General features: G+C 39.8%; 2 protein-coding genes across 4 annotated transcripts; one reads left to right on the forward strand and one right to left on the reverse strand.

Moving 5' to 3' along the window:
• Positions 1-5,334: 5,334 nt before the first annotated feature.
• Positions 5,335-15,637, forward strand: map3k19 (mitogen-activated protein kinase kinase kinase 19). The gene is made up of 12 exons (XM_079822246.1): positions 5,335-5,526; positions 5,741-5,977; positions 6,097-6,209; positions 6,477-6,592; positions 7,319-7,373; positions 8,745-8,826; positions 9,242-9,450; positions 11,666-11,709; positions 11,792-13,645; positions 13,914-14,015; positions 14,152-14,852; positions 15,247-15,637. The coding sequence occupies exons 3-12, from the start codon at positions 6,101-6,103 to the stop codon at positions 15,335-15,337; spliced, it is 3,363 nt and encodes a 1,120-aa protein (XP_079678372.1). The 5' UTR covers positions 5,335-5,526; positions 5,741-5,977; positions 6,097-6,100; the 3' UTR covers positions 15,338-15,637.
• On the reverse strand, positions 15,510-25,788 carry ccnt2a (cyclin T2a). Of its 3 annotated transcripts, XR_013816921.1 has the most exons (11): positions 25,600-25,788; positions 24,918-24,999; positions 23,886-24,014; positions 21,454-21,514; positions 21,004-21,066; positions 20,737-20,782; positions 20,366-20,454; positions 18,308-18,471; positions 18,144-18,214; positions 16,990-18,058; positions 16,724-16,894 (listed from the first exon to the last, which is right to left on the reverse strand). XR_013816921.1 is itself a non-coding variant. In XM_079822248.1 (10 exons), exons 1-10 carry the CDS (start codon positions 25,755-25,757, stop codon positions 16,827-16,829), a joined length of 1,911 nt encoding a protein of 636 aa, XP_079678374.1. In that variant the 5' UTR covers positions 25,758-25,788; the 3' UTR covers positions 15,510-16,826. The 3 variants fall into 3 exon arrangements, 2 of the variants coding, with proteins under 2 accessions (XP_079678374.1, XP_079678373.1); XM_079822248.1 differs by lacking the exon at positions 20,366-20,454 and having other exon boundaries at positions 15,510-16,894; XM_079822247.1 differs by lacking the exon at positions 20,366-20,454 and having other exon boundaries at positions 15,510-18,058.
• Between the last annotated feature and the right edge of the window lie 1,285 nt (positions 25,789-27,073).

Below are 27,073 nucleotides of genomic sequence, written 5' to 3' on the forward strand. Positions count from 1 at the left end.
AATATTGTGTTGGTCCGCCTTTTGCTGCCAAAACAGCCCTGACTCATCAAGGCATGGATTCCACAAGACCCCTGAAGGTGCGGCACCGAGATGTTAGCAGCAGATCCTTTAAGTCCTGTAAGTTGCGAGATGGGGCCTCAATGGATCAGACTTTTTTGTTCAGCACATCCCTCAGATGCTAGATTGGATTGAGAGATTGGGGAATTTGGAGGCCAAGTCAACACCTCAAACTTGTTATGCTCCTCAAACTATTCCTGAACCATTTTTGCTTTGTGTCAAACTAGCTCAAATCCTTACGCTTGCCCATTTTTCCTGCTTCTAACACGTCAACTTTGAGGACAAAATGTTCACTTGCTGCCTAATATATCCCACCCACTAACAGGTGCTGTGATGAAGAGATAATCACTTCACCAGTCAGTGGTCATAATGTTATGCCTGATCGGTGTATATACATATACTAAATTAATAACTAAATTAGGGGTGTTTTTATTATCCATTCAAAACACGTGTCAGCATGACGATTTCTAGAAACTAGACATTTCACAATTTCCTGGTTGATTGATTTTTTCCCGCAGCGACCACTAGAGGTCGTGTGTGGCTGTTCAAGTCTTGTATGTTATGTGATGTCTGAAACTGCAAAAATGTTACACCTAAAAATGCACCCACTAAATCTGAAATGTTATGGTGTTCCAGTAAGCACTGTAAAAGATATAAGATTCAGTTAGATCATGATCAGTGAAGTGGATCATTGTATTATGATCCTTTAATGCAGGAGAATTCGACTGTGTAATTCTGCCTATAAAGGCCATTGGTCCTATTTAAGGTCAATCAATGCAATTCTATCCCCACAGAATGAATCCCAGGATAGCTTCTGCTCAACACAAATGCAAAGAGGCTACATGAGACAGTTTATATGCTAACTGTGATATAAGGTTTGTGGTACTGGTGTACAATGTGGGAATAATACAATACGTCTTATTATGAAATACAAATACAAAATGCACACTTCCCCTTAGAAACCACAACAAAGGTCTCACGGTGAGTTCATTGTTTTCATGCCAAAGCTCTCCTTGGTAGAGTCTCCTAGGCAACCGGCTGTAAACTCAAATCTGCTTCAGGCAAAGACGCAATGAAGACAAAGGACTGACTCTTAAAAGACAAGGACGTAAACACTGGAACTAATTTAACTTCATATAACTCAAACATTTCAGCCCAGAGAAGTACGGGTGAGTGACACAGGTGAGTGTTGCTGCTTTTAATTTACGTAAGCAGCAACAAGAAACTTTTTATGGTCTCTTATTTAGTTACTATTACTTTAACTTCAAATAATTTGTTTTGGGAAGTTCTATGATGCATAACTTTATGCATTATGAATTGTTATTTTTCGGCTTACAAGAGCTTCTCTTTTTCTTATATGCAAGTGCATGGTCATTTATTCATTTTTGTTTATTAGTAAATTATGAGTTGCTTTGGGGGGGGGGGGGTGCATGTGTTAAGTAAACAAGAAAAAAAACTATTTGGAACCTATCAAAGGTACTTCAAATTGTATTGCACGCCACTGTTATCATAAACATATAGTCACATGTTTATATACTCTTTACATATTCTTTTACACGTTGTGAATACTGAGGAAGGTGCACCAGAACTGCAGCTAATTTCAGTGTTTGTGCATCTGCCAGAACACCGGAGCATGAGTAAACATGAAAGAAGCACATTTGTGGAGCAGCTGTTGACGGAAGAGCTTGAGGCTTTGACTCTGGGACTGGAGCAGGGAATCTACTCCTGGGAAGAAATTGACCTGCCCCATGATTCACAAGGCTGCACTCCCCTTATCAGTGCCTGCAGGAGGGGTCTGACTAGGGTACGAGACATTAGGGTGATATGATCAAAACAAGGCAGAAACTATAGCCGACTTCCGTGTAGTAAATCTATTGTTGTGTAATGGGGTGTAATGTATTGATTGGGATATAATGGGCATTATATCACTTAGTAGCCTATCTACTACTTCCTGTTTTCTTTATTTAATATCTATATTATAGATTGCACAACAGTTAGTGTTAAGGATACTAATATACAGTCCAACATCACTGGGGCATTTCATTGTTTGTATCTGTCCTTTTATTTGTGTCTGTGCATTGGTTATAAGGATTTTGGGTAACACTTTAGATGGTCCGTCATTAATAGGTAACTATGCAGGAAGTAATGCAGGAGTAATGAGTAGTACTACATTAACACTTCAGCTACTACTACTAACTAATATATATAAAAAAAGCTTAACTAATCAGTAAGCAATATCGAATTTAGGAGATAGTACCTTGTTAAGTAATCAATACTTACTGAATGAGATTAGCCTCATTAATAACTATTAACTAACATTATTGTGTCTGCCATTTTTAATTAACTGAAAAACCTACTTTTGCGAACTCCTCCTAGGCCGTTGCTCTGATTTTCACGGAAATTGAACCAGATCATCTTCAGACCATGCTGACAAAAAGCTATGGAATTCAAGATGATTCGTCAAATCGTTTTCGATAAACACGCAAACAAATTTTACGTAGCGGTTGCGAAAATACACTTAAGGCTATATCTCCGCAACGCTTTATCGTATTCAAACCAAACTTGGGACATGTCATCACTAGTATGACCTGAGGCAACTTGCAGCGTTTCGGCGCAGTGCCACCTACTGGTCCGGAGATACGAAAAATAGCTATTTTTGCTTATAACTTCTAAACCGTCTGTCCAAAAATCCAATGACTAATAAAAGTGGTCTTGTTACATTCAGGACGGCATGCCGAGTTGTCTGATATCCAATTTTACCATATTGGCCATTTTGGCTGTCAGCCATTTTGAATTATGTGCTAAAATGCTGTATTTTATGAACGCGTGAACGGATTGTTACGAAACTCGGTATGGGTCATCAGCACGATGCCCTGAAGGAGCTTGAGAAGTTTCGAAACAGCGCGACCTAGTGGAGAATTATTATGTTTTTCAAACGCTTATAACTTTGGGTGTGGTTGACTTATTTTCATGGGAGTAACTTTTTTTGTCTTCTGAATCCTCGCCGAGTCCAACGATACCAGACTTGCCAGGTTTCGGCATATGGTTTGTGCATCGTGGTAATTTAGCTCTTATAAAACATTAGCTGACATCTTCAAAACTAGTCCGATTGAGACGAAACCAGCATCAGAAGTTCGGAAACATAGGTCGATAGAAAGATGTTATAACCCAAATTAAAATATTGTCAAAATATTGATAGTAAGGGGTAGTAAAATCCAATCAAAGTCAGGTGTCAGTCATTTTTTATGTGCTTTTTCATATAAATGTCTATAACTCCAAAACGAAATTAGATATTTTCACCAAAATTGACACACATGAATGGGCTCACTCCGAAGACACATATACATTTTTTTAGGATTGTGCCTCTTGGTGGTGCTATAATAGAACAAAACATGAAATTCCCATAGACAGTGCATTTTCCAGCCTTTTTGCCTAAAATCATCTGAAAATGTGTTTAATTGCTCATTGCTGCCATTTATCTGACACTCCCAGGCATTTTGACATGTCTTGTCTTCTTATTTGCACTTGGCCCCGGTATTGCTGCTTGCAGCTATATTTTTAATTGTAACTTTTTCACTTTAAAATAATGGTCCAGGTCACTAGTAGTTCCTGCATAGTGACTAGGTAACCCTTGAGTAATTAGTGATGCATTTTATGACCACATTGAGAGTAAAAAAAGACAATTTGTCACATCTCAGATACGTTAATGTTGTGATTAGTAATTAATTAGTAATTCTTTATAATTTGTCATAGTTACCTATTAGTTCTTAGTGATGCCAATCCCATTCAGTAATTATTGATTACCTAATAAGGAACCATCTTAGTCCTAAATTTGATATTACTTACTGATTAGTTAAGCTTGTTTCCATATTAGTTAATAGTAGTAGCTGAAGTGTTAATGTAGTACTACTCATTAGTCCTGCATTACGTCCTGCTTAGTTATATTAATGACGGACCATTATTCTAAATTGTTACCGGATTTTGCAGTAACTCACTCTGCAGGTTACATAGTTACACCACTAAGTGGTGACAAGTGACATTTTTTGGATGAGAGCAAATCATTCAATTAACCAATTCATTCAAGGAATAAAAAAGACTGTCTGAATTCACCCTCTATACCTTTATTTATTTGAGACCATTTATGTAGCAGTGTCCCAAACAACTGGACTTGATCGAGTGCACTCTCATATGTACCTCAATAACGTGTGTATCATCAGGGGTCGGCACCCTATGGCAAGTGTGCCAACATTGGCACGCGGCGGGATAATCAATGGCACAGGACAAGAGCTAAAGAGATGTATGCATTTCATTTAAATAAAGTCCCTCGAACTTGCATGCAGATGTACATTTTGAGATAATTATTCATCGTAGTCTCACAGCCTATTAAGTTAGGTGATATAATGCTATTAAAATGTAAGCGTGCAGATCCGAGAAACCATTCGTGTGACCGGAGGTGCGCACTTCAGTGATTATTCCTCTGCGTGCCATAAGATTGCCGACCACTGCAGTAGATAATAACCATGCACTGAAGGCCAAGGTGAATGAATTCCCATATCTTGGTAGAAGATGGCATCTGCAGCACTTGTCGTTTACATGACAACATTGTACTAAAAATTTCAAAGCTTTTCCTTTGTGAATGTTACAGACGATCCATTCATGTGGATCCACGAAAATGACAAAAAACGCTGTATTATGCATGTCAGGCCAGTAGTTGGCGGTGTCACTTTGTAAAGAAAAACTACACGCCTATAGACTAAACACGTAATATGCGCATGACGTCACTGTTTTCACAAACTCACATTTCTGTAGTTTGCACAGAGATGATAACGGTATCGTTTTCAAAAGTAAAAACGCTGTTGTCGTGTAAATTAATGGCCAAAGCGCATTAAAGGTTTTCCATTTTTAGTTGAAAATGGTGTTGTGTAAACAGCCCCTCAATGTCCAAATTCGCTTACTTTTTCATTCACTCATTTAGTGGACTATGTTAGTGGAGTAATGTAGGGAATAGTGAAATGGGAGCAATTTCAGATACACAAGTGTTTATGAGTGTCAATGAATCATTTACTCAACCAATTAGTTAAAAATCACAGACGCATGGAACGATTTTCACTGGTGGAGCAAAAAAAAAGAAAACAGCTAATGTTGTGTCTAAAATGTGTTACTCAGGATTAACTTATTGAATTGTTGTAATATCACATTTGCAATCATGATGTTGGTCTTAATATCACCATCTTGTTTGTGCATTGCTCAAACTACATACATACATTTTGAACACAGGTGATGCATTTCCTTCTGGAAAGAGGAGCTGATGCTACACTCTGTAATGATAACAACCAGACAGCCCTTCATGTTAGTCAACCAGCACACCAGAGGGAGCTGTTGATGGCTATGATCAGAGACGTACCGCACCAGAGGCAGCTCTCACTAGCAGCCTGGTTGGGAGATCTCTGCTGTCTACAGGACCTGATGGTTAGCAGCTCAGACTTTAACTTACACTTGCCATTTGACTGTTTGAAATGTGATATCAACCCGAGGTTGAGACAAAGCTGGCCAGACTCCACTGGGAGTTCTCCGATGGATCAGTATTGGCCATCTGCCTTGAGAGCGAGATATTTTTGCACTCACCTCAAGCAATGGCTGGAATGAATTCATACGAATGAGTTATATTGTTTGTGCGTTGCAGGCCCGGACAGACTTGATGGACCTAAATAAACAGAACAGAGATGGACTGACCCCACTGATGCTGGCTGTAAGAGATGTGGATCTGTTTGAAGGGCTGGAGATGCCATGGGTCTATCAACCTGTGGAAGTGGTGAAAGAACTTATGTCTCTTCCGGTGTAAGGAATCCAATTTCAATTGGGTTCATTTTACTTCTTGGAACTGTAATGGAAATGTAAAATATAAACATCAAACACAAATGTAAGGTATTTGAAAAATGTAAAATGATGAAATTGTAATTAAGATAAATGGAGAGTGCATGTGATTTCGCAGCCTCTCTCATGAAAAATAGTCACTGATCCACGTGCTCTGATTTCCAGTGACATGAAGATCCTTGATCGGAGAGGTCACACTGCTCTGTGGTACGTTTCTCAGATCAAAAGTACCAAGAAGGAAGATCTTTTTAGAATAATGGAGTCTTCAATGCAAACAGGTAAAACGTTGCATACTTCAACACTTTTCTTTTCATAAATTGTGGAAGAGATCTACATGTAATCATTTAATATTTTCTGTATTCCCGATCAATGTTTACTGAAGTTCTTTGTCAAGCATGTGAATATAAGGGTACCAGCAATACCACCTATATGTTTATTCAGTTCTCAAATAACTTTTTCCGTGATAATTTTGTGTTATATTCATTTATTTGTAGCGCAATTATTTAGAAACCTGTTTATGTACTTAATGTGTTGACTCATTTTAGTGTTTGAAACAATATTCACCTGTCTGGACGGCGTGCCTTATTGTCCGAGTCCTGTTGTACACTCCAGCTACTCTCCTACACCTGGCTGTTGCACACCAGTTTCAGATGTGATGAAGGTCAGGTGCTTTAACATGACTTACTCATTAATGCAGTGAATCTTGGCAGTGTCTCCCACAGAAATACATTTACACTGTGTAAACAAAAGGGGACAAATATAATGACATAAACTGCATAAAATAATAAATAAGTCTCAGTGGGACTGTAAAGGCAAAACCGATTAGATGTAAATGTTTTAATTAAGCCCTTCATGGCGTTCCATTAGGCTGAGCCTTAGTCACAGGCATCACAGCTGGCTAATGATGGTGTAAGTTGATTGAATGGACCACCACCAGATGGTCAGTAGTCAACAGGTGCATTAGTCATGTGTGATTCTGTGAAAGGTGCAGTTTTGTTTCCTGCTGTATACCAGCTGTGTCATTGAAAACATTTCCCTTACCTCTCTTTTGCCTGTTTTTTGATCTGGAGAGTTTATACTTTTTCAGAAGGCCGTATAACAGTGAAACATGGCTTGTCTGAAAATGTTGTCAATGTTGGGGAAAGAGTTCATCATCTCTTGCAATGACATCTCTTCTCTTCCCTGATGATGTTTTCGGCATGTCACTCACATGAGATCACAGCAATAGCAAACCACAATGATCCAACGATCCAAATCAATTCCCGATAGACAAAATCAGGTCCCATTAATTTCTTGTTTGAGAAGCCGTTTCACTGGGATATACGTCAAAATAGGGAAGAAAAGGCTATTGCAACTTCTGTTTCATGCCGACTTTAATTTTTTGCAGAAAGAATCAGCTGCGATTATCATTGCACAAAAAAACCATGCAGACATCCACCAAGGTGAGTCAACAACTAGACTTGAAAAACATCCATTATGCTCATCCTAGAAGACAGAATACACCTGCAGAATAATTCCAGAAGGACAGTAATTCTCTGTCCACCGGGCTTTCAAAAAGCCCCTTTTGGCAGCCACCACCGCCCCTGAAACACACACACAACACAAACACTGCAGCCTCAGACTCAGCCCATCCCTCAGAGGACCCATGACAATGAGAGGGGTGTGTCTGACTCTGCTTTTTGGGCTCCTCTGTTTCAAATGACTCAGACTACAGAGAATCAGCAGAGAACCTCTGACATTCGCAGATAAGGAGTATGTAAGACTCAGAGGAACTGTAAAACGTTTGGTTTCATTGAGGCTTGGGCTACTTTAGAGGACTGACTTTGTGAGAGGTACTTTTTGTATACAGTATCTATCTATCTATCTATCTATCTATCTATCTATCTATCTATCTATCTATCTATCTATCTATCTATCTATCTATCTATCTATCTATCTATCTATCTATCTATCTATCTATCTATCTATCTATCTACACACACACACACAGAGTATGGGGTCGGTAAGATGTTTTAAATGTTTTTTAAATATTTTTGAAAGAAGTGCTCACAAGGCTGCATTTATTTGATCCAAAATACAGTATACACCGTAATATTGTGAAACGTAATACAATTTAAAAGAGCTGTTTTCAATTTAATATATTTAAAATGTACTTTATTCCTGTTGTCAAAGCTACATTTTCTGTAGCTTTATTATTTCAAACTTTTGTATAAATAATATAAAACTGTTTTCTAATAACTACACAAAAAGTGATGTTTACGTGTATATGATAAAATTATTATTGCTTCTAGGAAAATGTATTTAATTTAATAAACATGTGCAATGATATAGATCTTAAGGTAACACTTTACAATGAGGTTCATTAGTTAACACTACATTAGTTAACATGAACTAATAATTAACTGCACTTATAAAGCATTTATTTATCTTTGTTAATTTCAACATTTACTAATGCATTACTAAAATCTTGCTACCATTAGTTAATGCACCGTGAACTAACATGAACAAACCATGAACAGCTGGATTTTTATTAACCAACGTTAACAAAGATTAACTAATGCAGAACAGAGGTGTTGTTCATGGTTAGTTCATGTTAACTAATGCCTTAACTAATGTTAACTAATACAACCTTATTGTAAAGTGTTACCGATCTTAATATGTTGATGAATTTAATTAGAATTTAAAAATGTGTACTGTTTTAGTGCCACCTGTGGATAGTGGATCTGAGTGATAAAAGTGAGTTTTTAATTTAGCTCCACAGTAACATTTTACATGACCCTTTTCACCCAGAGTGTGTTTGGATGTCTCAACAGATAACAGGATTTGCTTTGATGGCTGTATAGAGCCACAGATGGACGTCACACAAGATGGCAAAGATGAGAGGAAACGAAGCAGGTTAGCCAACTGACTGCATACACATCCATTCATCACTTCCTCAAACTAAATTAGCATTCAGATAAACAAGAGAGCCAATCACAAGTCAACAAATCACACTTAAACACCAACAAAAGCAGCTGTGTAAACATAAACTGCACAAACAAACTGCCCTCACAAACAATCTGCCTGCATGAAACCCCATGTCCGTTCAGTGGCTCCCTCTCATTTCTAGACAAAGACCGCACAGAGGAGTACGGTTACAGGATCAAGCCGTCGTCAGCATAAGTCTATGGTTCCAGGGTGCGCCATTATCCACAGAGAGATGGGGGGGGGGGGGGGGTACTTTTCAGAATCATTCAGCACACTTCAAAAGCTAATTTTTAAATGTTTTGAAAAATATAAACATGCTAATGTAAATTGATTTTTCGCTCAGTCGGACTTCATCCTTACCCAGCCTATGGAACAGCAGAAAAGACTGGGGCAAAATAAGGCCTTTGCATCCATCACTCAGTTTGACTTCCTCCTCAATACCTGTTCTTCCTGCTGCTCATGCCACTCAGCTCAGCAAGTCTGCACCAATGCTGACAGACCCTTTTCTTGATGCAAGCGTGCTGCTGCAAGCACGGGCGAACATTAATAACAGTAAGTATAGACAGTTGTTAATTGTGAAAAAAATCTCTCATATTAAAAAATAACAGAATATGATAAATAGATACATACAGAAAGACACATACATACAAATGCATAAAGGCAATTCCTGGAATGCGGTTTGGCAGATAACATTGGAAAAATAACAAGCACAGTAAAAAATTAAAACTGTACATACATGCATCAGCTGAAATAGTGTATTAGCCTTAAATAGTTAGTTAAAGGGTTAGTTCATCCAAAAATGAAAATTCTGTCATTAATTACTTACCCTCATGTCGTTCGACACCCATAAGATCTCCGTTCATCTTTGGAAAACAAATTAAGATATTTTTATTGAAATCCGATGGCTCAGAAAGGCCTCCATTGGCAGCAATGTATTTTGCACTCACAAGACCCATAAAAGGTTCTAAAGACGTCGTTACAAAGTCCATCTCACTACAGTTGTTCTACAATTATTTTATGAAGCGACGAGAATAGTTTTTGTGCGCAAACAAAAACTCAAAATAACGACTTTATTCAATTATATTCTGGGCCTCTGACGTGAACTCACGAAGCACCACGACGTATGCGCAAGAATAGAGCCGGCGTTCTCACACATGACTCGGAAGTGAGGAGCTTTGTTTACAGGCAGAGGAAGACACGCCGTATATCTAAGCTGTTGAATTCTACTTAGATTGTGCTTTAGGTCTTGGCGTAGTGCTCAAAATGGTGCTAAAGTGTGCATTTCATGGATGCCCGATGTCATATTCTCGCGCATGTGTCGTGGTGCTTCGGGAGTTCACGTCTGAGGCCCAGAATAAAGTTATTTAGATTTTTTGTTTGCGCACAAAAACTATTCTCGTCGCTTCATAAAATTATTGTAGAACCACTGTAGTGAGATGGACTTGGTAACGACGTCTTTAGTACCTTTTAAGGGTCTTGAGAGTGTAAAGTGTATTGTGCCAATGGAGGCCTTTCTGAGCCATCGGATTTCAACAAAAATATCTTCATTTGTGTTCCGAAGATGAACAACGGTCTTACGGGTGTCGAACGACATGAGGGTAAGTAGTTAATGACATAATTTTCATTTTTTGGGTGAACTAACCCTTTAAGGCAACTACACACTTTAGCGACAGATGTTGACCAACGGGTTCAGTTGGTTACTCCTGTTAGCGTCTATTGCAGTTTGTTCTAATTGACTGAGCATGTTCAATCTGCATTTGTTGGTAGGTCGTAGAATGTCTGAGCAGTGATGATTTGAGTAGAACCTGATCATTTTGCAGACGTCTGCTTTTAGTAAAACTCCATGCAATCCAGAAGATAGCTACAGATCATGGAATACTACGGAGAGCCAGAATCACTGGTGTAGAGCGCTGGTGCTGCTCCCCAAACAGACCAGATTACCTTGAATTTTACATAGTTTCACTGGCTTCCCAGTGCTCAAGAAATCCTATATTGCTCTCTATATTGCTGAGATTCTAAAGAACAGCTACAGGTAGCACAAACTAGAAATGCACTGTGTATATGATGAACAAAAAGGGAAGTAGTGCCAGTGTTAGTAATTTCTGTGTTATTAGGGTAGTCTGTGACCCAGGAGACATTTACTTGTATTGCCCGGAGGTTGTACTACAGTTAGAAAAACAGAATGGATTAAGAGAAACTGGAGAAGTCACAATCTCTGAGAACATAATCCTGACAGAGGTACATTTATCCAGGTAGGAGTAGGTAAAGCATGAAGAACAGCCTCTCCAAAATTTCCATTATGAGTGAGAGCAACTAGTCTGTAGTCGTTTGTTGTTTTGGGCAGCCAATCTTTTGCAAAACATCCTTCAGATTTTGTGACAGGATGATCCAGCTGCTGTGCAACCCCCAATGCCTGATTTCAGAAGATCGCAGAATTTTCCTCGCCTGATCGGCTGCAAAGATAGCCTGAGAGTGTGGGAACTTTTGTCGCCAGGCAACAGTATTAGTTCAGATGAGGAGTAGTTTCATAGCATGCCAGTAGTGGGGTAATGTTATGGACATTACCATTGGCCTGCTCTAAAACTACTCCTTGTCTGCACTAATACTTTGTACAATCTATAAGGGGAGGCTTAGGTCAAGATATTGCCTAAACTCTACTTTTAAGTTGTGTCTATATGCAAATTTGATTACCATGAATGAAAAATATTGTTGTGAAGGTTGTCACATGAAGGGAAAGCATGTAATAAAACTTCTCAATTAACTACAGGGCTTAGAGGTCTACACACGGGGGATGGCAATAACAGGCAAAAGGTGAGGGAAGTCTTAAAAAAAAAAATAACTACAAAAATAAATGTTAAAAATCTGATTTTGATTATTGTGCTGTGATTACCAGACGCCACCTACTTTATGTTCAAGGACACACAAACATCTTGCTCCACTGGAAAATAGATACACAGATGGCTCTGCACGTTCAAGTCTCGAGGACCCACTGCTCTTAAAACAAAGCAGCATCTTGCCCATTTTAACACAATCCAGACAACGATTGGAGCCTTCCAGAAGATCCAGAGGCACCAGACTGGGCAGTGAAGAGAGTAACTCCTGCAGCAGTAGTAGCCAGGAAGAGGATGAGACAGTGCCTCAAGATGAACACAAGACACATGTGGGCTTAGAGAAGTCACTGAATTTGGAATTAGGGACCTATTTGGATTTTCAGGATTTAGTCAGTTCCGTAATGAACAATTCCACAAAAAATACAAACAATGTAATTTCAGACAACAATAAAGGCTATACAGCTATCGAAGGATTGACTGTCAGGGAGGTTGAGGCTAAAACGAGATGCAAGTCTTCCAAAACAACTGAAAACTCAAAGGATATTCACAGAAAGTGTCCAACTATCGACTGCACCGTTTCTGAAGGACACAAAAGCATAGTCAGAGAAATACAACCTTCAGTCAGAGGATCCTGTTTTATCGCAGACGAGAAGCACTTCACCACTGTGGATATTAGTGTAGTAGAACAAACTACACATGAAAAGAACAAACCAGTTAAGACAACCAAAGGAAATGACAGAAAAGGCAAAACATCTATTCAGACAAATCAGTCATTCAATGTCCTGGCACACAGAAATCAAAGTACTGTTAAAACTACAAGGAACAGGATAAATTCGCCAATTCAATCGAAGCTGCAACTTAGAGAAAGTAAACCCATAAGCCTAGTAATTGCAGGGGAGACTACTAACAAATATTTGCCAAGGGCACCTACAATGGCTTGCAAAAAAACTGCAGATGAAGCCCCAACAACAAGGATCTCTGAACCTTTTCAGCACATGAGGTCAAGTGATGACAAGAAAGTAAGCAATAACAGTCAAAAGCAAATTCACAGAGATCCGAGAAGTGCAAGAGCATCCAAAAAGCCTGCATCAGGAGCAGCACAGCGAGCAAGGTCTGCTGTCGATTATGTTACATACAATGACATGTTTCTGAAGATCAGTCAAGGAGATGAAGGTCCGGCAATCTATGAAATGTTTGCAACTCCAATTTATGAAAATCTTAGAGTAGACAGTTCTGCGGAGAGAGACAGACAGGTTCATACAGCTCTTCAAGTTAAAAGACCAAGAGCGAGGGGCCAAAAAACAGCGGAGGTTAACCGAAGGAAACAAGCGCAATCTGAGAGATCCAGTCGAGCTAAGTGCAGGCATCTCAAGCGGAGGGATAATATTACCAAAGGGATGAAGAAACACCCACCTCCTTCTGAGAATAACTACCATGTCCTTGGAACTTCTGCTTGTGAAACTGTCCAGCAGAAGAAATCTGAAACGCCCATTAGTAAGGGTGATGGGAGGGAAATTTCAATCATAGAAAGGCAATGTGCCTCCATTCTGTCAGTGATTGAAGAAGTACTTTCCAACACTGTGCCGAAAACAAATCTCATGAAGGACATAATACATCAAGAACAGACTCCAATAGAGTCAGGTGTCAAAAGTGAACCTGAAATATCATGTGTGAGCAGATTGCCAACGCAGCCTCTGATCAATATCTGGACAAGTGACGGAACGGTATCACCCGTACACCAGAGGTTTCTAGATGAGGCCAGTGATGGACCCCTCACCGATGACCTGCTGCGGTCTTTGGCAGAGGAGTTGATCTCACTCGAGAGAAGAGATGTTGAAACACTCAAGACTGAAAAGGAAGATGGCACAGAGTTCAAACATATCTTGCCTTCAAAATTTAGGACATTTTTAAACGGGGTAACATTCTAACATATTTCACATGTATATAGTGTCAGGGTATCCAGTCCTGCTCCTGAAGAGCTACTTTCATGCTGACTTCAGCTTCTGTACACCTGCCTGCAATTTCAAGTAACCCTCAACACCTTGATTAGCTGGTTTGGGTTTGTTTTATTGGGGTTGGAGCTGAATTCTGCAGGAAAGTAGCTCTCCAAAAGCAGGGATGACAACCCCATTCTTTAAGTTGATATTCTATGGCTCATAGCATTGACTTTCTTTCATCCATCAGGGTGTTTCCTCAGGTGAACTGCATAACACTATCGGATCTTGCTCACATGATGCTATCACATGGACAAAAGGAGAGGTTCTGGGTAAAGGAGCTTATGGGACAGTAGGTGTTTTAATTATAAACATTTCAAAGCACCCTTTTTAGCTTTAAAATAAAAATGATTTTCAAAATGTTCTCCAAGCACAATCAAATATAAAGTTTATGTGTTTCTTATTTTGTTCTATATCTCCACTTATAGGTGTATTGTGGGCTAACCAATCAAGGTCAGCTGATTGCAGTGAAACAGGTGGCACTGGATGCTTCAACTTCAGAGATGGCAGAAAAAGAGTATGATCGCCTGGAGAGAGAGGTGGATCTTCTTAAGAACCTTCACCACACTAACATCATTGGTTTCTTGGGAACAGCTCTTTGCGAGAATACTGTAAGCATATTCATGGAGTATGTTCCAGGTGGCTCCATCTCAAATATCCTGAGCCGGTTTGGACCCTTGCCAGAGAAGGTCTTCATTCTATACACTCGACAGATTCTGGAAGGTGTAGCCTATCTTCATGCCAACAGGGTCATCCATAGAGATCTGAAGGGGAACAACATCATGCTTATGCCCACCGGAGTGATCAAGTTAATCGACTTTGGTTGTGCTCGTCGTCTTAGCTGTCTTCAGACTTCAAATGGAAGTAAGAGTGACCTTTTGAAGTCTGTGCATGGCACTCCATACTGGATGGCACCAGAGGTCATAAGCGAGACTGGTCATGGACGGAAATCAGACATCTGGAGCATTGGCTGCACTGTGTTTGAAATGGCCACAGGAAAACCACCACTTGCACACATGAACAAGATGGCAGCCCTTTTTTACATCGGAGCTAGAAAGGGCTTAATGCCTTCTCTGTCTGATGACTTCACTACACATGCAAAGCACTTTGTCCAGGCTTGCCTAACCAGGTACATTGTAGTTCTACTGAAAAAGAAAGAAATATTTGCTTTGGTTCTTTAGTGACGTTTAAATCCACTGTATATATGAAGAGTTCAGATGCAAAAGCCTCTAAAAGCCACTTCGGTCAAAATTAAGATAACGATACCGAGTGAATGCTCTCCGCATATAGTATACGTTCATAAAATACTTTTACTTCAAACCCACTAAATCCCAGCCTCAGCCCATTCAGAAGTACCAGTACTTAGGTAGAAACATGTACATATAAGCCTGACAAAAATGCTTATTTTAAAGAAAAATGTCTGACGGACTTAGATGCTTTTGCGTCTGAAGTCTTCATATGTAGCCTATGTTTTCCACACATTCTTGTGTTTTGTAACAGTGGGCCAATTTTTCTGTTTGCAGAGATCCAAGGCAACGACCGTCAGCAGAGGAACTGTTGGGACATCCATTCATCTCTCATCACAGCCAAACCTGCAATAGACCAGTGAACTGAAAACTTACTCACCAAATCAAAAAGTAACTTTTTAAAACAATGATACAAAGCAAATTGACATTGTGAGCCAACATTATTTGACATGGAAAAAACTATTTATAATAAAGACCTGTAAATAGTCATTTGACAAACGTGCCAGTAAGTTAACACAAATGATCGAATACACAAAGACTGAGGTTAAGGTATTGGAAACCATGTAATTTATTAAATCTAAATAAAACTGAGGGAGAAAAAGTGCCAGGGTTTGCACTTGCCTTATCCAACTGCAATTCAGTGATTAAAAGTAAAATGATGCTCTGTACAATACTGGCCTCATTTACCAATAGCCTCACGCTGAAAAAATGAAAATCAAAAGGTCAAAAACATTCATCCATATTCAGAAATAATGTTGAGGGCCTGTGAAAGCCCATATCTCTTTGGGTCAGCACTGTGATAATGAAATTGATCTCTTTTTACCCACCTATGTTTCTTATTTGTTATCGACTTGCAGAGTAGCACAAATAGGCTACTGCTTCAAGCCAAGAAATATATAAAATGCACTTCACAGCGAAGGTTATGTAAACTTTATAGAACTACACTTTTTGAGGCACAACCTTTGGCATCCAGCTTAAGGTCATCTTGAAGAAGGTCAAAAAAATGTACAAATTGCATGGCCTCTGACAACATGCCAGGTAATTGGCAGGGTGTGGATTGCCTGCTAGTTCACCCTCTTCTGGAACATGGAACACCAGTTCTAGAGCCAACACTGGAAGGCTGCGCTAGAAATGCCAACGATAGATTCTAACACTGAGTCACAAAATCCCCCCCACCCTCATATATTTATATATATATATATTTTACAAGCAGCTCCAAACCTGAGAAGTTATGGTACAGCTTTTGACATACAAGAATGTATGTAAATTTTTCTCCACACTCTGTAAACAACTCATCCCTTTCATTTTAAACATGCAGCTCTTATAGAGGGTATCAGATGAGGGGAAAGGAAACAAAAACATCCAAGGAGCTAAGGAAACTTAAATCTTGATTCTGCATTCCTTCTAACTAACAAATGAGAGGAGCGTCAGTCATTTTAGAGGGTGCTTTCAGTCTTATAAATCTTCACTGTGGCAAAACTTTCATCACTCATTTTTATCATGTAAAGATTTTTTTGTTTTTACTATAATGGCCCTGAAATTCACATACCGGCTCAAGCGTTCATACTGACTGTTCATGAGGGAATACTGAGAAAAAAGCAGCAGTTATACAGAGATGGCGAGACTGAACCGAACTGCCAGAAGATCGGGAAGCATTTTTATTTTCTTTCTCTTAATCTTCACATTCCTGTTTTTTTCTCTTCTTAATAATGAAATCTATGCCTGATTTTTCTTTTATATTTTATCCTCTTTTCCTATCAGTTCAGGAGTCCATTCCTTGGGCACTTAACAGCGAATCAAGCATGTCAAATGTATCATTGTAGTCTGTGTGCTGGCCATTAGCTAGGCCGGCGCCCTCAGGGCCATGGCTCTCCACTGGTTTCCTGTCCTGTTTCACTAGGGTGCTGAGATGTCCGTAGCCCACCTGGTATGTGACAGGGGGAGGGGGGAAGGGAAGGTTAAGAACAGAGTTTTGAGATGAGACACACTGCTGAACAGATGAACAATGAGAGGAACTACCTGGGCCGCCTTTGGAGCTTTTGTTCTTTTTGGAGTGGTGATTGTGGCTGGCGTCGGGGTTCAACCTCTTGCGTGAGGAGCTGGATGCCGAGCTTGCACCATCACCAATGGAACCTACCGGGCTCCTAAGGGCCGAACTAGCTGCGGGTGGCTCGAGGCTGCTCCTACCATTGCCGCTATGTGTGTGTGTATGCGAGTGGCCGTGTTTGTGATGATGACGATGGGCTGAGTGGTCTCTGTGTTTCTCCTTACTCACAAGCGGGCTGGAATGTTTGCTCTTTGCAGCACCCTCGTCTGAGGAGCTGTGTCGCTCTGAGGACACCTTTATTTTCATTTTTAGCTCCTCTTTACTTGATCCCCCCTTCTCGCTCTGGGAGGGGACTGGAAGACGCAGTTTTAAAGAGCTGCCTTTCTCACGTTTGTCCTGCCCAGGGACAGCCAGTTTCATCTTCAGGGGTGAGGCAGTGGTGGCTCCTGCTCCCTGCTGCCCGTGAGACAGTTGGGGTAGGTGTTTGCGGTAATCTGTCTGTGTTGGAGCACCATAGACCTCAGTCTCCACATTCTGCTGTTCTTGCCTGCGTTTCTGGCCCGCCATTTCTGCAGCGTGTTTCTCCCTGTACTTGTCCAGAGACATTTTCTGTGTGGGTGCTGCAGGTGGAGGATAGGTCACTGCCTGGTGCTTGGCCCCACCACTGGCCTTGTGTTCGTGTTTGGCAGGGTTGATCTCTGTACTTTTGTCAGGCCGATGTGGGTGCATAGACGTGTGGGGGGGAAGTTGTTTGACCGAATACAGGTCTGCGCGCACTTGGTCCTGAGGCCAGTCACTGGGGGCGGTGTAAGTGTAAGAGGTTCCCTGCATGCTGGCAATAGAATCAAGAGAAAGACTGCTGCTTGAGTTGCCTGGCATGGTCACTGGAAAAGACGTGGAGGCTTTGGAGAAAGCGGTATTTGTGGAGACCCCAGGAAGGGCATCCATCAAGGACAGGTCCTGGGTTAACGAGGGTCCCGCTAAAGAGCTGCTATCTGAGGCCTGACCATCTGATTTGGGCTTCTTAGCAGCTTGTGTAGCCTAGGAATACATATAAAAACGGTGTAATTTAACCAAATTTAACAATGTAAAGGCACCAAACGCATGATTTATTCTAACTGCTCACCCTCCAGTTACGAATCCTCTTTAACCTGCTAGGGGTCTTCTCCAGTATCTGCAGAAACTCGTGGGTCAGTTCTACGACAAAATTAAAACGAATATAAATCATGGGTGACTTACAAATAGGGCAAAATGAGCTTTATGTGGTAATTTAGAGGAATGTCCATTTACCATCAAGAAGTTCAAGTGTAACTGAGCTATCCACATACTCCCACCAGTGCTTTCCATCAGTGGAAACGGGGATCTCCCAGTTGGACCACTTGCAAGCCAGGTGAATGCAGACACAGGCGATGACTGTGGGCTTGTACTGCAAGCAGAAGGTGGTGAGGTGCAGACTGCAAGAGTAGCACGCCATGGAGGAAGAAGAGAGACAACAAAGAAAGAGCACAAACCGATCAATTGCTGAAGAGATGGAATGCAATGTTGAACATCTATAAAGTATTATTAAGGTTAAGAAAGCATTACAGCCACTAAGATGTTCCCCAATTCTGAGCAACATACTTCCAAAATTTGCTTGCACAGTTTGAAAACTACTTGCATGCAATTTAGTCACATTTTACAATTTAGACATTACAATAAAAGCATTTTTTCTCCAAATCTACAGTTCTTATTTTTTTACTCTACAAAATGGTAGACAGTAATTTTCAAAGGGTACAATCTGAATGGCAAAAGACAACATGAGTAGGGATGCTCCGATCAAGATTTGTTTTCCATCCAATACTGAGAAGTTGAACAAAAACAAAACAAGTAGGCCTACTCAACATATCCACGGATACACGGATCAGTTTATGAGAATATAGTCTACAAGGCCTAATGTCAGTGTAGTCAGCCAATTCTGATCAGCAGTTGATCGATTGTAGCATACCTACATTTGTTTAGAATAGCAGTAGAAAGCCTAAAAAAGATTCTATAAAAGAAATTCTACAATGTGGAATTAAAACTGTGCTAGCAAAAAAATAACAGGTTTGTTACTCATAATCAAGGGTAAACCTGATCCTACTGACATAAAACTGCACATTCAATAACAGACGTAAAGCCCTGCAGTCAACAGAATCATAGGGAACAGTGAAGCAAACAAGCATATGGTTACCATCCATATTTACCACATAAGAAATGCAAACCCATGTAATGAAAGGCATAAAGCTGTTTGGCCTCATTAAGTGCTTATTCTTTAATCTCTGTGAATTTGCCTACAGTCACCTGTTCTGCTATACTGATGCCAGAAGAAAAACAGCATCAATAGTCCCTAAAGAAGCCATGAGGAATCAACAATTTCTCAACCAACATGCTAACAATATTACAGAGGTATAGTTATAAGCTTATTTTAATGAAAATGAATAATAATCTGAAGCCTCAGTCAAAGCTGGATGGTAACCCTGTGCTACAGAACAGAATCAATGTTTGGACATGGGGTAAGAGGAGCTTTTAAATCCTAATGCAACAAAGACATTCATAAAATGCATTAGCTATAGGTGATAAAAACAATGCAGCCTCTACTTTTATTCACAAGAATAAAAAAATTGCAAGGAAAAACACACAAGGGAATAAAAACGATCAGATCATCCATCAACTGTCTTTGGCTGTATGAACCTGGGGCAGATGTATTAATTCTGTTCAATTCAGCTTCAAAAACAGATAAAGTCCTCGTCATTTGGGTAACATGCTCTTTGTTTGAGAAAATAACAAAAAACCTCAACGTTCATATTATATGCAGACCATGTGTTTAGCATACGCTGCTCTAGTCCCATGTTCAGACATCGCATACAGTGCTGCAGTGTCCCTATGCAAAAAGGGGGCAAATACTAATGACAGCTAACCTAATTTAATGAAGACAATAAATAAACAATGAGGGGGAACACACAAAATCAAATTCCTCCATTTGATTAAATTACAATGATGAGTAGACTATACCCTTTAAGGACCTTGTATTACAACAATTTTTACAGATTATAAAGCATATAAAAATACAAAGCCAATGAAACTATTTCAATTTACAAATTCAAACAGGTCCTTAATGGGTTCATTTGCATTAAAACAGGTATATCACAATGGAAGCACAACGGATGTCTATCGCAAAAATCAAGTCAGGCACTGAATGACAAAAACAAATAAAAACAAATGAAAAAATATGTCTAAATAGTTTGAATACGAAAGACTAAAACAAAGGTTTAATTATCACTTTGAGAATAGCAAAATCATAGGAAAAAACAAAGGGGTCTGGGTACTTACCATGAGAACTTCTATGTAATGTTTACATCTGTGTAATCTTTAGCTGCTATTCAGGCTACCAAAGTGTCTTTTTTTAGACAAATGCACTTCTGTAACCGAGCAAACGTGAGGTTCAAGAGCAGCACTACACTTCACATTGTGCATTCAACCCCTCTGTGCCAACAATGATCCCCCGTACAATACACCGCACTGCAACCGGGGCCGGTGCCGCCGGACCCCCTCCACACCCCGATCTGAGGGCATGTTTGAGAGGGGGGGCGTCCCAGTAGCCACCGGTGCAAGGAGGGTGTTGGACACTGGTAGGGTAACCTGCAGTAAAGGAAGCTATAGTGTGCAGTCACAGTGCAACAAATGAGGTTCTGGATAACAACCTGTTGGTAGCCATGAAATAGGAAGTCTGTGCCAGATCCTTGCTTGCTGTGGAAGTAAACAGAGAGAAAGAGAAAGGCAAGAGTGAGAGCGAGTCAAACTCTACATGCGAGTAAGAATGATACCTAATTACACTTGATACAGTGAGGTTTACCTCTCCATGAACTGCATGCTTAGCCATAGTTCAAAAGCCAATAGTTCAAAGATTAAATCAGCACTGTTTTATTTCTAATGGTGTTTGCAGAGAGCATATGAAGGAAAGTCTATACCTCGCACTAGCTGGGAACATTTCACCACATCAGTGTGTGGATGTTCAATTGTTATTTCAAAGCCTGCAATATAAAGCACATGAATTTCATTCCTAACTGAATCACACAACTTTCAACACCTGTGGATCATGAAAGAATCATGCATTAGTTAGAACAAAGCCTTTGAAATAATGCAGAATCATTGATACCCATGTGTCCTGTTGCAAAATAATCAGAATCAGAAGATCCAAGATCAAGTGAAAATCAATTTAGCTTCTTTGCAACAAAGCTTAAGGTCATCATTATGGTAAATTTAGTCATGATGATACCACTTTTCAGTCAAAACTGGCTGAGTGGAAATGCTTTTTTAAATTCAAAATTCTTTTATTTTTCCAAAGGTGAACCACTGTCAGCAAGCCTCTATGATCACTCTAATATTCAGTTCAAAGGAACCTCCTTCCATAGACTTACCTAAAGTCTGCAGCACTATGGTTTCAAGTATCACCAGCTCTTGAGCTTGCTGGAGGTATGCCTGAAGTTCAATAGACAATCATTACATGAGGCTTGTAATGTGTCTCTCTGTATCTTCAACCAATAAACAGTATCCTCTGCACCCTTCCAATTACAGGCAACACTAATTATTTGCCGCATAATTAACGCTTTTTATAAATTTAAGTCCTTGAGACAGTATTTTCCTCATTCAAGGGAGATTTCCGTCCCAGCACAGACGCACTGGATGTCTAATGTTAGAGTCTCACTAGTCCATTTTTAGTTGTAAGCCTCATTTACATCATTGCTGGAGAATCAAAGGGAGTCTACGAGTTTCACATGAACAGGAATGTAGAGAAATAGAGGCATTTGCTTAATCTGTCCTTCTTAAATGGCTAGTTACAGTAGTTAAAGGGATAGTTTACCCAAAAATGAAAATCCTGTCATCATTTACCCTAAGTGGCTCCAAACTTACAAATATGGTCAAAGGAAGCTCAAAAGTGCTTGAAATGCAAAATCAAACCTCATTGGTTTCTTGCGCATCAAGCAAGAACGTTTGCGGTTCTCTTGACCACATTTGATGGGGTCTATTAATAAGCGCTAAATCTTCATTTGTGAATAAAAGCATAAATTAATTTGGTTCATCATTTAAAGTGAATGGGACACATGGATTAAACCACTCGTCATAAGATTGTTTTGGGTGAATACTTTAAATGGAAGAGAAAAAAAATCTTCATTTTGTGTTTCGGAGATGAACAAAAGTTTAGAACAACAAGAGGGTGAGTAAATGATGACAGAATTGTAATTTTTGCATTAACTAACCCTTAATGTTAATTATTGGGAGTTGGCAAAAGACAATAAAAAAAACATTTGGCAGGCGAGAAACCCCTGATCAAAGTCGAGTTGTTTAGAGTTGACTAGTGAGACGCCTGGTTCTGTAGCGACAGAATCTAAACACTCTTAGGCCCCGATCAGACAGAACACGTTTTTCAGGTTTGAAAATGGCAGGCGCATCTCACTGCCTTTTTTTGGTTGACTTTTTTTTTATTAGAAAAGAGCCGTGTGCTGCGTTTTTTTTAAATTTTGCTAGGCAACCCCCGAATCAGCTGTCCTGTCAGTCTAATCAAGGTAACCATCACCAAACCGGAAGGCCCGCCTCTACATTCATTCGATTGGACAATGGAAAAAAAAACAGGAATGACATCGGGCACTTTTCTGCTCAGAGTTAATTTTTTTTCAACTTCAGGCGCTAACGCTGTTTCACACATACTCCGTTTCCAGTGTGTATGCGGTGCGTATTTTTTTCCGTACCCATGTTAACGGATTATAGCTTTCACGCAGATGCGGTCCGGCAGTGCATTCCAGGAGCAGTGCGTATGCAGCAGTGCGCCGATCGTTTCCGCACCGAGTCTTTGTTTTGCTGTGCTGGATGCGCTGAATCAAAGTGACAGTGCATTGTTCGCATTAAAATAAACATGTACGTGAAAATCTAGTAATTTCACCAGATGCATATAATTTGAATATAACTTATAATTCTACTCTGTTTCAAAGTCATCACATAGCTTTTTTGCCTCAGGTAAAGCAAGGAAAACGACACCATACCTGGCATTTAGCTAAATAAGGAGACATAATGGATAGCACTCGTCCTTCCTCCTTTCTTGGAGGAGGAAAAACAAAGTTCTTTATGACCTGCAGGATTTCTTGTAAAAAAAAAAAAAAGATTTACGAAATAAAAGACAAGATTTTTTTGTCTATTGTAATGTTTGTGATTTTAACTTAACCTATAACGTTTTATGTTTAAATGTTTTGCCACTTGCGTTGCGTGAGCAATATAAATCTAAAGGCTATATAAAAAAATTGGAATAAATGAATTGAATAAAACGTTTATTTAGTGCGTTTCAACGTGACATCTATGAAAGAGTGTATACAAGTGAATTGCAATGATGACAAGCCATGTTCAGTAGCCTAACAACTTTTGGATTTGAAATAAAAAAATAATGAATAAATGCTGTGTTTGTGGTATACAGCCCCGGATCAGTTACACACTGCAAACGCAGCATATGTGAAAGCACAACAGCGCGTGCGGCTCCTGCATCGCATACGTACTGCAACACGCACCGCATACGCACTGGAGACTGTGTGAGTATGCGTGAAACGGGTGTCAAAGCACATCTACAAAAACGTGAGGCGCAGCAGGTGTCTAAAACACGAGGCGCCCGGGGTGCATAAACATTGGGCAAAACGCTCACTGCCAATAGAAAACTATTTTAAAAAGGTGCCTCTCATTGTAGAAAAACGTGTACTGTCTGATAGGGGCCATATGGAGGCAAGTGTAGCAGAAATTATTCAGTGTGATGAAAAGGTGGAGGAAATTTATGAAGAAAATAAAATTAATAATATTACCCAGGACTTACATTACTCTTTGTATCCAGTGGAGGCTCCTGTGGGTTTAAACACGCATGCGCTACTTTAATGACATGTTCGAGTTTCCGTGGTTGCTCTTCAACTTTTGCAGCCAGAAATAATGTTGTTGGGGAGATGGTCTGTGGATGAAAGAAAAGATTACACGGTCATGTTAAAAAATGCAAGCCTCCTTTAAAGAGTTATTTCCCTCTAAAATGAAAATGATATCGTTAATTACTCGCCCTCATTTTATTTTCCTATAAAACCTATCAATTTCAAAAACCAAATTAAGACATTTTGGATGAAACCTGAGATATTTCTGTCCCTCCATTAAAAGTCTATTCACTCAAAACTTTGATGCTTTATAAAGATCATAAACAGCTTGTAAAAGAAATCCATATGAATAGCGTGGTTTAGTTATCTGAAGAGACACAATTGCTTTATATGAACGGGATTTAATTTGGCTTTTTCACATAAACACTGATAAACGCACATACATAAAGCACATCAAATATGGTAAATGGAAGCTTAAACACGCATGCTTGACTTGCAAGAACCAATGAGGTTTGTTCTTGTGTGTTTTAGATTAATGGACTTTCAATGGAGGGACAGAAACCTCAACAGGTTTGATGATGATCTTCATTTATGTTTTGAAGGTGAATTAAAGTCTTACGGATTTGGATGGACATGAGTGCGAGTAACTCATGACAAAATGTTCATTTTAGGGTGCAGTAATCCTTTAAGACATCAGCATCACCAGTGCGATTTCAAGAAACAATGAAAAATGTCACCACAGCTGGGTAGACCAGCTAATAATAACAGTGTCTCTCACATGTGTCATTGTAACTGCTGCAGTTAACACATAATTCTATAGTGTATCCATTCTACTTTAATTTTGGAAACAGCATCAACAGTTGCACTGACAGCACTTTGGAAACATTCTAACAATCCAGTTGAAACACAGAAGCTCATGAATATTCATATGGTTGGAAAGGGAAGGCCTATAAGCAATGGATGCAGGCAGTGTGGATGGAAACACTTACATTTCTGTGGAATTTGGTGAAAGAGTGGTACATATAAAATCTGTGCATGTAAACAATGGCAGTGTTTATTGTGAGTTGAGAACTGATTTTTAGAGTCAAGGAAAACGTGAGATTACGTAACTCCAGTCATTTGCTTACAATTACGTATTCGTGTTTCGTTGCGATACAAGTTGGTCGCAAAGCCAACCTATATTTCTAACAAACATCAAAACAATCAAATAATTCATATTTTGACCGGTTTCGTAGGCAAGAGCGGCTTTAAAATGAACGGTAACCGGCCTGCTCGCGTGCCACTGACATACGCGTGAGCTGCCTGCTGTCACGCGGATGAGAAACTTAAACATAAACATTAACCGAGTTACAACTAGCTCACGATTGTAGTTGTAGTTTACGATTAGACAGACGAAGTTATAGAAAAACTAGCTAACATGTATATATACAAATTGTACGTCAACAATTTGTGGAACATTAATCAGCAAGAGCCTGCGCATGATATAAACTCGAGCTGCTAACTTAACGGGGTTTAACTTACAATCTCGAGTAATTTCAGCCGAGTACATAACTATTACAAATATTCATGATAAACAAAAATCACAGATATTACAGGTGTGAAGGTAAAACAAACAGTCGCAGCAAAAGACAGAAATGGGCCTGCCAGTTGAACAGCGCGTCTGAAGGATACACATTTAGTCTCTGGCCCATGTCCTGTATAAGATTCGCGGCTTGCTGTCGACCGGACAGCTCTCTGTCTGGCTCCACTCCGCAGCGACGGGACGGGGTATTTTCGAGCTGTTCCCGGGTGAAAAACCATTTGGACGATGATCCCCGGCACGCCGCCATTACCGTCCAGCAAACGAACAGAGAGCGAGCGTCACATATTTTCACATACGTATTCACGTCCTTGACGTACGTCTCACAACGCGTTGCTGCTGGGAACTGTAGTTCATTAGGCACAGCAATTGCCATTCATAGTTCTATTGAGAATGAGGAGATGTCGTCACGACACAGCGCCCCGCCCCCCTTCCGCCATTTTGGGGGTCTGCCCGCCAGGTAATGGATTCGGATAGAGACTGGAGAAGAGATATTCTGATGATTACTATGTACATAGTTTTCCAAACTCAACTGAACATGAAGTTTTAATCCACCCAAGCCGATCTGAGAAAGCAGCGGCTGGTAAACGTACGCCATTATTTCACCACAGGGTGTCAGTCATGGTCTTAACTAGTGAGCGCGATGCTGAAGTGTGAGACACTTGATCAATACGAACCTTTATTTATTTGTATTAAACATGTTGATCACTATTCTGTCATTTTTCATTGTCAGTCATTTTACTGTATGTTATAAACATGTTTATGCCCAAAACGCTTAATTAATATTCAAGGTAGGCCTAGTTGACTGTAATTTTCCTCTACTGTGCATCACTGTTTAAGATTAATTCAATATTTAACTTTGTTAACGTTACATCCATTTAAGGCACGTACCGAGCATTCATTCTACTTAAGAAGGCTGGAATAAAAGCACCGGCGCACACAAACGATCATTTAAATGTTTAGTCAAATTAATTTAAAAATATAAACTCAATAGGTATAAAATATTATCAGTAAGAGAAAAACACTGCTAATGATGACGAGCACTGGACTGCTGCAGGATAGTGGGGAGATATATTTATTATTCAGAATGCACAGGAAATATATTTATAGAAACATTTCAGTGCAAGGTGGTTCGGAGTTCTGCCGTGGCAGCTCGTATGGGTCAACGTTTTTGATATCAGCCAGCTTCTCTAAATACCTCAGCTTGGCGCTGGTAGTACGTTTCTCCCTGTAAGAGACCTCTTCTTCTCCATTTCTTCTAAGTTTTCTCGTAATTTCTCCGCTTAAACGCCGCGATGATAATTACTCGAGCCGTCTTTCCTGCTCTGATCTCTGTATCGCTCTTACAATGTTACCCCTGGCAACCGATAGCGTGGGATCCCAGAATGGTGTAGGGCTCAGACTCCGCCCACGACCATGACGTATCTCCTCATTCTCAATAGTTTATATTTACAGTATGAATAAGGATATCATAGGTGTACACAAACTGACTTTGAGAAATACTTTGAAAGACAAAGATTTTTCATCAAAAGTCTTTTAGTGAAATATATAAAGCAAGCACCAGAC

Source organism: Gobio gobio (genome assembly GCF_949357685.1).
Source record: "Gobio gobio genome assembly, chromosome: 7".
NCBI lineage: Eukaryota > Metazoa > Chordata > Actinopteri > Cypriniformes > Gobionidae > Gobio > Gobio gobio.